We start from the raw sequence: 10,842 nt of genomic DNA on the forward strand, positions 1-10,842 counted from the left end.
CTTGGTCTGGTGAGAGGGTTAGTGGAGGGGTGGTGGGGGGTTGGGTGGTGTGTGTGTGCCTCCTCTCTGTGCTGTGGCTGGAGGTTTCAAAGCGGGTGTAGAAAGTGTTGAGGTCATCTGGCTGGCTTTCCGTGGAGCTGATGATGCTGGTGGTGGTCCTGTAGTCTGTGATGTGCTGCAGGCCTCGCCACATCCGTCCGGAGTCAGCAGTAGAATAGAAGCCATTCAGCTTCTCTCTGTACTGCCTCTTGGCCACTTTGATGGCTTTCCTCAGTCTGTACTTTGCAGCTTTGCACTCTGTCTCATCGCCTGATCTGAATGCATGAGAGCGAGCACGCAGCATGTGGCGTACCTGACTGTTTATCCGGGGCTTCTGGTTGGGAAAACTCCTGACTTGTATGGTGGGCACAATGTTGTCAATACAGGTGCTAATGTATCCGGTCACATACTCGGCATAATCCTGTACACTGACAGAAAAGTCCTCTAAGGTGGCTGCAGCTTTAAACACATCCCAGTCATTTTGTACGTAGGTTACATGTTTTGTGTTATACGTCTCTAGACGTCCACGCTGACAGTTCCTGTGCTGTGGATCTCTTTGTATGTTTTTTCATGAGGTTAACCAGACATTATTTTGATATCCACGCTGTCAGTTCCTGTGCTGTGGATTTCCTTTTCGTTCGCCAGTCCTCCTGGTTAGATGGACTTTGTTACGTTGTTACTTTGTGTCTTTTTCCATTAAACCCCTGTGTTTTACTAGCACCTGGGTCTGCAATCTTGAGTCCTACCACAGTTCTTCCTCACCCTCCTGGTGAGGGGGACAAACCATTACATAAACATTGAACTACATCTACTACAGAATTTCTTCAGAGACACAAAATCCACCTTTAGAAGTAGACTGGTCAGAGCCCAGACCTCAACCCAAAATGTGTAAAATGATCTCAAGACGTTCACACCAGACGTCCTAAGAATATGGCTGAGCTGAAGCAGTTCTGTGGGGAAGAATAGTCTAAAATTACTCCCGAATGTCATGCAGGTATAATCCACAGCTACAGGAAACACTTGCTTGAGGTTATTGCTGCCAAAAGTGGTTCAACCAGTTATTAAAGCACTGCTGCCATTTTTCCACCTTGCCTTTGTATGTGTAATGTGTGGGATCAATAAAGACACGAAATATTGTGTGTTTGAGTTTTAGTGGTTTAGAAAGATTGTGTATGGCGACATTTGTGACTTTGGTGAAGATCAGATCACATTTCATGACCAATTTATGCAGAAAAACAGGAAATTGCAAATAAAGCCACTACTTTTTACTTGCAACAATCGATGCTAGAGCTCCTATGTCTATGCTGTTAATGACAACAGAGAGTTTACATCATCTCACAGGACTTGTAAAAAAGAGGGAAGGTGATGTAAGAAGAAGATAAATTAACTGTCACCACCTCACCCCCGCTCTTCTCCTCCCTGATGGATGGCTCTGTGAGCCTCGGGCTCTGCTTCCCCAACTTCAACTCCTCCTGCAGGCGTCTGATACGTCCAAACTCTGAGACTCTTCTACTCTACACCCTAGTTGCATCTGTCTCTCTGCTCACTGTGACACTCAATTTGCTCATCATCTTCTCCATCTCCCACTTCCGGCAGCTCCACACCCCGACCAACACTCTGCTCCGGTCTCTGGCTGTGGCCGACCTGGCAATGGGGCTACTGGTGATGCCTGTCGAAGGCCTGCGCTATATTGAGAAATGCTGGCTGCTGGGGAGGATAATGTGTGCTCTATCTACTTATATTTTTTACATCCTGTCCTCGAGCTCTTTGGGCCATATGGTGCTCCTTTCCATAGACCGTTATCTGACTATCTGTGACCCAATGACCTACTCCTCTAAGGTCACTCTGACTAATGTTAAAATATGTATCTGTTTCTGTTGGGCCTGTTCATTTACCTACAATGGGTTAATCTTGCTAGACCACTTAGTGCAACCAGACAGATTCAGCTCCTGTCATGGAGAATGTGTGGTGGTCATCAACCAGATTTCAGGAACTGTTGACATGTTCATGACCTTTATTGGACCTTGTACTGTCATGGCTGTGCTGTATATAAGAGTGTTTGTGGCTGCTCTTTCTCAGATGCGTGTAATTCAGTCACAGGCTGCTGCTACCAAGGCCAGAGCAGCTCCAACTGCTAGAAAATCACAGCCCAAGGCAGCCAGGACTCTTGGGATGCTGATAGTAGTATTTTTAACATGTTACTGCCCGTACTACTATCCCACTCTTGCAGGTGTGAACACCTCCACCAGCTTGTCCTATTATCCCATATTGTTGTGGATCATGATGCTGAACTCTTGTCTAAACCCTCTGATTTATGCCATGTTCTACCCCTGGTTTAGAAAAGCTATAAAACTCATCATCACACTCAGAATACTGCAGGATAACTCCAGAGAGGTAAAGATCCTGTAGACAGGGGATGGAAGTATCAGTGAATGGTCATTTTACACTGTTTTACAAACACTGTGTCACCTCTGAGCAGACTGTTCTGCTGCAGCACTACACTGACCCTCGACAGTGGCACAGAGTTTCTCATTCTGTCAATCATTTAAACTGTTTTTCTCATAAATACACACCTCAGTGCTGAGTGAAGCACATTAACCCGGGCTGATGTGATCTTTTAGTGAAAATATTGGTCTATTGACCTTGAATGAAACATTGTGTGGCATTTGTCTCTGGCAGTAAGATTTTATTGCACAAATATTAAGATAAATGTAAAAGTGTCTTCATAATCGGTTGAAACCTTTTTTTTAAGATACTCTCATTTAGTTTTGTCTTGTCCCCACATTGTCACAATGATGTAGAAATTTTTAAAAAGTGAAAAGGTTTAATAGACTTCATTGTACATGAGTAAAACCAAAGTGTATTACAAATTTATGGATATCTTATCAAAATATTTAAATAATATACAATTGCTGATTTTGTTACATTATGATAAATGTATAAAATCTAAGTGAAATGGCTAGTCAGCAGACTTCTTTGCTGCTCTGTTAAGTCTGTGTCAATATTATTCCACATTTAAATTTCACATTTAAAACTAAATTTCAAACAAAATATCATCCATCCTTTTTCTAAACCGCTGAGTCCCAAACGGGGTCATGGGGGGCTGCAGCCAATCCCAGCCAGCTGCGGGCAAGAGGCGGGGTACACTCTGGACAGGTCTAACACACAGACGAACAACCACTCACAAACGCAATCACTCCTACGGGCAATTTTAGAGTCTCCAATCAACCTATGCTGCATGTCTTTGGACTGTGGGAGGAAGCCAGAGCACCCGGAGAGAACCCACGCAAGCACAGGGAGAACATGCAAACTCCGCACAGAAAGGCCCCGGGTTGGCCGGGGCTCGAACCCGGAACCTTCTTGCTGTGAGGCAACACCAGGCAACAGGCAAAAGGCAAAATATCATCATTCTGATGTAAATTTGACTATTTACCTTTATATCTGAACACTCTGCTGTCCTTAATAAACTATGCTAATGCTATATTCAACAACTCAAAATATTCTGGGGTCGGGGTATTAAACCTGTGTCATGGTCCTTCACAAACATAGCTTGAACATATATAAACTGACCTTTTCATCCCAGAGGTGGCAAGAGGTGATGTCTGATGATTGTTGGTCTTCAAAAAGAGCTACAGCTTGTCTGCTATGTTGCTGGGCTGCAGTAAAGACATAATGAAGGACGGCTTTGCAAGATGAAGGCAGAAGGCCACAGCACAATCAGCACTGCCACCTCCTGAGAACAGAGGAGCTTGGACCTGGTCTCTTCTGCTGCTTTTCATCCAGTCTGGATGGCTCAAGGTGTCTAAAGGTCAAAATCTCAGACAAAACAAAATACACTAAAATGAGACATACTTAATAAAGGTTTTATATGATGAACCAAAAGATCACTTCAGACTTTGGACAATAAAAAAACTGTATCGAATCTTTTATGAAAATGATTCATCACTTTAATTATCGTTCATATGTATTTTTAATTTTAAGTAAAATACGCATGGGGCTGATGAGGTTAAAGATGATGCCAAGGGACAGTCCAGTCTAAGGCTGTGTGTGACCCGGGGCTGCTGGTGATGCCTGTCGAAGGCCAGCAATATATTGAGAAATGCTGGCTGCTGGGGAGGATAATGTGTGCTCTGTCTCCCTACATTTTTTACTGTCTGACAGCTGGTGCTTTGGGCCATATGGTGCTTATATCCGTCGACCGTTATCTGACTATCTGTGACCCACTGGTCTACTCCTCTAAGGTCACTCTGACTAAAGTTAAAATCTGTATCTGTCTCTGCTGGATCTGTTCAATTACCTACAACAGGTTAATTCTAATGGAAAATTTAGTGAACCCAGACAAATTCAGCTCCTGCTATGGGGAGTGTGTGGTGGTTGTCAACGAGATCGCAGGAACTGTTGACTTGTTTATGACCTTTATTGGGCCTTGTACTGTAATAGTTGTGCTATATATGAGGGTGTTTGTGGCTGCCCTTTCTGAGATGTATGCAATTCCTCTCCTCCCTGATGGACGACACTAGGGGCTCTGAGCTCTGCTTCCCCAACTTCAACTCCTCCTGCAGGCGTCTGCTGCGACCACGCTCTGAGACTCTTCTACTCTACACCCTAGTTGCATCTGTCTCTCTGCTCACTGTGACACTCAATTTGCTCGTCATCATCTCCATCTCCCACTTCCGGCAGCTCCACACCCCGACCAACACTCTGCTCCAGTCCCTGGCTGTGTGTGACATGGGACTTGGGCTGTTGGTGATGCCCGTTGAAGGCCAGCAATATATTGAGTCATGCTGGCTGCTGGGGAGGATAATGTGTGCTCTGTCTCTGTACATTTTATACTGTCTGGGTGCTAGTGCTTTGGGCCACATGGTGCTCATATCCATCGACCGTTATCTGACTATCTGTGACCCACTGGTCTACTTTTCTAAGGTCACTCTGACTAAAGTTAAAATCTGTATCTGTAACCATAGGAACTGTTGACTTATTTATGAGCTTTATTGGGCCCTGTACTGTTATAGCTGTGCTGTATATGAGGGTGTTTGTGGCTGCCCTTTCTCAGATGCGTGTAATTCAGTCACAGGCTGCTGCTACCAAGGCCAGAGCAGCTCCAACTGCTAGAAAATCACAGCCCAAGGCAGCCAGGACTCTGGGGATTCTGATAGCTGTGTTTGTGATGTGTTTCTGCCCATACTACTATCCCATTCTTGCAGGTGTAGACATGTCCACTGCCATGTCATATTATCCCATATTGTTTTGGTTGTGGTTATTGAACTCTTGTCTAAACCCTCTGATTTATGCCATGTTTTACCCCTGGTTTAGAAAAGCTATCAAACTCATCATCACACTTAGAATACTGCAGGATAACTCCCGGGAGGTCAAGATCCTGTAGACAGGGCTGGAAGTATCAGTGAATGGTCATTTTTACAATGTTTTAGAAACACTGTGTCACCTCTGAGCAGACTGTTCTGCTACAGCACCACACAAACCCTCGACAGTGGCCTCAGGCACAGAGATTCTCATTCTGTCACTGAGTCATGTTGTAAAATGTTTGTTCTCATAAATAATGTGCTGAGTGAAGCGCATTAACCTGGGCGAATGAGACCTTTCACTGCAAATGTTGGTCTATTGACCTTGAATGAAACAATGTGCAGGGCATTTGTAGCTTCCAGTTAAATATTACTAGTAAATAGTAAAAGAAATGCAAATGTGTTCTTGTGATAAATAGGATGAATCATTTTTAAACTATTCTCATGTAGTTTTTTCTTGTCCCCAGATTGTCAGAAGGACCCAGAAATTATAAGAAAGTGAAACAGCTTAATGCACTTCCATTATATATGACTGCATACCAAATGTATTTTTAAAAAATCTGTCAACAATCCTGAAGAATATAAACCCAGCAGGGCTATCAGGTCTTTAGGAAGCAGTCAGCTGTTAAAACCTCTGGTAAGAACCAAACATGGTGAAGATGCTTTTAGCTGCTATTCTGCACACAGATGGAACCAGCTTCCCAATGAAATGTACCCTAACTCTACCACTTTCACATCTCAATTGAAAATCCTGCTATTTTCCTGTGTTTTTGTTTGACTTTTGTTTCATCAGGGCAACTTATAACCTATGACTCCACTGTAACTGCTAGATTCTCATGTTTCAGACCTTTTACTTTGCATGTATCTATTTTCATTTCATGTAATTTAGCTCCTTTTAGCAAAGTTTAACATTTATTTTGTCTTAAGTGATTTTATTCTGGTTTTAATGCTGTTACTGCTTATCTTTGCCTATGCAAAGCTCTTTTTATTGCCTCTGTGTAATGTGTTATATAAATAAAGCTGCCTTGCAACAGTTTGACTCATCAATACTTGTCAGAGCTTACTATGGGAAAATGAAAATACATCCTCCTTTGATTCCATATTTTTAGTTATCAGGGCAAAAAACACTTGTGTAGACCTCCAGAGCTTCTATAAACAAATAAAATAACCTCAGGTGACAACAAAAAACACAACAGATTTCAGTTTGTGGCTCCTGTTTCCTAAAAGTTAACCAACATTAAGAAACGAGGTAGGAAAATACAAGTATTTCCTTCCAACTTCCACAGTCTTTGAGATGGTAATCAGCAGCCAAGAGTTACTATTCAAATGCACAGGATGAGTCAACCATTAAGAAGTGTGACTACCTTTATTAAAAAAGAACCTTTGGCAGTTTGGTATTCTGGAGCACTGAGGTGTGTGTCTACATCATGCCAAGAACAAAGGACATCAGCCATTATCACGGCTACTTGGTCCAGGAAGGGCCAGGAGTGAGTGTCCCAACAAATTCAGTCCAAGGAAAAACCCAACAGCTACACACAGCACAGTTAGAAGACTCAACAAAAATGCCTTTCACAAAAAGGCATCTAGAAATGGGTTCCTTCTCTCCAAAAAGAACATGGCAATGAAAATGGAGATCTCTGGTCATCATACACAATGCCGTGTTTGGCAAAAATTAATCACAACATATCACCATAAACACCTCACATCCAACTGTAAAGCATGGTGATGGAGGGCTGATGATCTGCGCTTGTTTTGCAGCCACAGGACCTGGAAAACACCCAGTCATTAAGATGAAAGTGAACTCTACTTTATACCAGAATATTCTTCAGACAAATTTGATGCAATCTGTCAAGCAGTTTCAGTTGGCATCTGAAAGGCTAAACCAATGTGCAAACTAATGCCCTCACATCCATGAACTGAAGCAATGTTGTAGACAGCAGTGGGACAACATTTCTCCAAAAAAATGTGAAAGACTCAACTCCTCCAGAAAACATTTGCTTCAAGATATTGTAGCTGAAGGTGGTTTGATATGTTACTGAATGACAGGGTTTTATTTTCCCACAAGGTTTCTGAATGTTGGTTTACTTTTTCCCAAAAACTAACCACATGCTAAAATCTGGTGTTTTGTTGTTGTCACCTGAGGTTATTTTGTTTATGGAAGTTAAAGGGCCCATGTCTTGCTTTTCTTTGTTTACTGACTTATCCACAATTTTACAACAGTGAATTATCATCTTAGACATGACCTAAAGCTAAAAAAATGAGGTGTACATATGTTCTAGTATTTCTATGCAGAATCAAGGGTGTTCATACAAAATTTGCAAACTCTTGTTCGTAAGACTTTTTTCTAACAAAATAAAGTATTATATATTAGTCTAAGGATTTCCTTGAATGGTCATAATCTCCAGGTTGTTGCGCGTTCATGTGAGCCTTTGGTTTTGTTGATATATTTTACCTCCGGCTACACTGTGACCAGAGAATGTGGAGAAAAATACAGACTGCATGTCCGAGAATGTTCCTATACAGGAATGACCCGCTGTTTTACCTGACCAGGTCTAACCTACAAGCAGCCAGCCTATGAAGACCTGTGGCGGTGAATGATCACAAAATCAACACTGGCTTCCCCGGGAGTACAGTACCCAATTGATTTGACCTCTTGAGGCCAGTGTGTCTGCCGCACATAATGTGATGTGGGTTAATGAGCAGATTAATGGTTCATAATGTTATTGTCTGTGCTACGCTACCTGTTGGGACTTTGAGAGTGTATGTCATCGTGTGGGGGAAGACGCAGTGACCACCAGTTGGATTTACTGACCTTGGAGCTACTTGAAAGAGAGCGATGTTTCCACTACTCGTTGGGACTAAATGCTAAGTTTAAAAAAAGACCTGTTAATGCCTTGTTTGTGTAATGTTAGAGAGAATTGTTGTAAGGTTGGAGAACTTACCGTGTCTATATTATGCCAATTAAAATATGGGGTTTCTCAATTACCCGCTTTGTTTACTGTTACACATCTCTTTTCATAGGTACATATACCGTTGTTGTATTTCATATAGGCTTTCCCCTCTAAGAGCTGTCGCTATTGGGTTTATCCCTCACTCATGTGCATTCCTGAAGAGATTTCTTTCATGCCCTGTGCCCTGCACTGCGCTGTCCCCACTCTGGTCAGCTCTGCTGGCATAAATGCCAACGTGACCTGTAATCAGCGCCCTCTTTTTCTTCAGCAGTCTACAAGAGTGATTCCTGAATATGTCTAAAGACCAAAGAACATTGAACACCAGATTCCAGCACTGCACTGCCATCACTGGGTGCCCAGGCTGTGATACAAGCCCAGCAACCCACGCCCTCACTGTGAGGCTTGCCTTGGCGCAGAGCATGCTGGGCTGGCAGTCTCCTCACAGGCCGCTTGCCCTTTCTGTGTTTGCTTGCCCGCAGCGAAGAAGCAGCACCGGGCTGAGGCATTCACAGCCCTCAGATCCTGACAATGACAGCCGCTGGGCGAACTGCGGTGATAATCCCTTGGTGGAGTTCCTCAGCATAGGTGGGCCTGAGTCTGTTGACTCACTTCCTTTCATCTCTGGCTCCCCCTCAATCCATCGGCCGACATGGATGCTGGGGGAGACGAGCTTCCTCTGGCTCAGCAGCACACTCTCGCTGCCGGTCAGCCTCCGGCCTTCAGGGCACTGCTCCACAATCTGCCGGAGATCATTAGAACAGCGGCAGATGCAAGGGCGTTCCTCTCTCGCCAAGTGCCCCCACTCCTCCCTCATCAGACACGCCACGCTGACAGCAGAGTTGCAGGTGCAAAAAGCAATCTCCGTGGTCCCACCCAGTCAGGAGTATGGGATTTTCTACTCGAGCTACATTCTGGTTCCCAAAAAGTCGGGTGAAAGGAGACCTATCCTCGACCTGTCCCTCTTCAACAAATACAAAATGAAGAGGCCGTTTCACATGCTCACCACAAAGCAGGTGCTGGAGTGTGTGAGTCCGGGAGATTAATTTACGTCCATTGACTTAAGACACACTTACTATCATGTGCCTATCATCCCAAAATGCAAGAAATTCCTGTGCTTCTCTTTCCAAGGTGCACATTTTCAATACAACCAGTTGCCCTTCAGTTATTCTCTGGCCCCCGTACATTCTCCAAGTGCGTGGAGATGGTGTCAAAACCATTACATCGGATGGGAATCAGAGTCCTTTTATATTTAGACAATCTGATTCTGATGGCACCTTCCAGACAGCAGGCTGCATCTCACACGGTGGAGCTGGTACAACACTTGACCCAACTGGGTTTTGAAGTGAACTGGGAACAGAGTTTGCCACTGCCATGTCAGACAATCACTTATCTGTCATGTGTCTGTCACAGGTTGTGAGGGGAAAATGGAGTCACTGCCCATCTCCCCACATCAACTGTGTGGAGCTGGCCACAGTGCTAAAAGCACCAAAACATTTTGCACTGATACTGAGAGGCAAACACATAGTGGTGTGGCCGGAGAACACAACAGCCATCACTTACTGTACATCACCCGGCAAGGCAGTGTTCGTTCTGCCCAGTTGCTGGAAATTGCATGGTGTCTCCTGCTCTGAGCCCATCAGAACCTGCACTCCATCACAGCCATGCACGTTCCAGGTGAGCAGAACCATGCAGCAGATCTCATGTCATGTCTCATGAGGCGGGCCTCAGCCAAGCAAATGGAAACGGACCCGTCCCTTGTTCAGATGCTGTGGAACAGGTTCAGACAAGTTGTGCTCTATGGTTCTCAATGAGTGCTCAATGCAAGCCTCCACATCACAACAGCTGTCGCTTACATCGACCAGCAAGGCAATGGTCATTCTGCACGGCTGCTGGAAATTGCATGGCGTCTCCTGCAATGGGCTCAGAACCATGCACATTCCATGTGAGCGGAACTGCACCGTGGATCTAGTGCACTCTCTGGTTCTCAATGAGTGTTCGAGATGAGCCTCCACTAGGGGTGGATGCCTTTGCTCATCACCCCTGGCCCAGAGGTCTCCTTTATGCTTTTCCTGCTATCTCACTGATCCTGTGTCTCCTCTCACGCTTACAGAATGAATGGTTGCATGTCATCCTGATAGCCCCAGAGAGCATGGGCTCGGTGTGGTTTCTGACACTGGTTCAGCTGCTGGCAGACAAACCGTGGCAGCTTTCATGGCTCTCTCAGCTGGATGGTGTGATTCAGCAGTTTCCCATGATAGGGCAGTGTCTGTGGGCTTGGCCCCTGAAGGGGAGCGACTGGAGAGCCTTGTCTCCAGCAGTTGTGCGTATAATTCAGTGCATGAGAGGCCCATCAACAACAGCATCTTAGGTGGCGAAATGGTCTGCTTTTCAGCAGTGATGTGTGGTCATGCCCACTCAAGTGTTTTGTTAAGGACCCTGGTAGACAGAAACCTGGCCCTGTCTACTGTGAAAGCTTATGCTGCAGCCATTTCAAGTCAAGTGTTTATTGCACCATATGCACAGTAATGTGTTTCCCCGTGTTAGGTTATTTC

The 10,842-nt window shown here is 44.5% G+C and overlaps 2 protein-coding genes across 2 annotated transcripts; both read left to right on the forward strand.

Annotated features, from left to right (window-relative positions):
- The first annotated feature begins 1,461 nt into the window (after nt 1–1,461).
- On the forward strand, nt 1,462–2,448 carry LOC109953316 (trace amine-associated receptor 13c-like). The gene has a single exon (XM_020588763.1). It carries the CDS (start codon nt 1,462–1,464, stop codon nt 2,446–2,448), a length of 987 nt encoding a protein of 328 aa, XP_020444419.1.
- A 2,076-nt stretch (nt 2,449–4,524) lies between these two features.
- Nucleotides 4,525–5,423, forward strand: LOC109953317 (trace amine-associated receptor 13c-like). The gene is given in 2 exon segments (XM_020588764.1): nt 4,525–5,000; nt 5,002–5,423. Coding segments are annotated over 2 exon segments (897 nt in total). The 3' UTR covers nt 5,423.
- Nucleotides 5,424–10,842: the final 5,419 nt, after the last annotated feature.

Source organism: Monopterus albus, unplaced genomic scaffold (genome assembly GCF_001952655.1).
Source record: "Monopterus albus unplaced genomic scaffold, M_albus_1.0 scaffold618.1, whole genome shotgun sequence".
Taxonomy (NCBI): Eukaryota; Metazoa; Chordata; class Actinopteri; order Synbranchiformes; family Synbranchidae; genus Monopterus; species Monopterus albus.

Coding starts and splice junctions, on each gene's coding strand:
- LOC109953316 (XM_020588763.1), top strand. CDS start 1,462: ATGGATGGCTCTGTGAGCCTCGGGCTCTGCTTCCCCAACTTCAACTCC.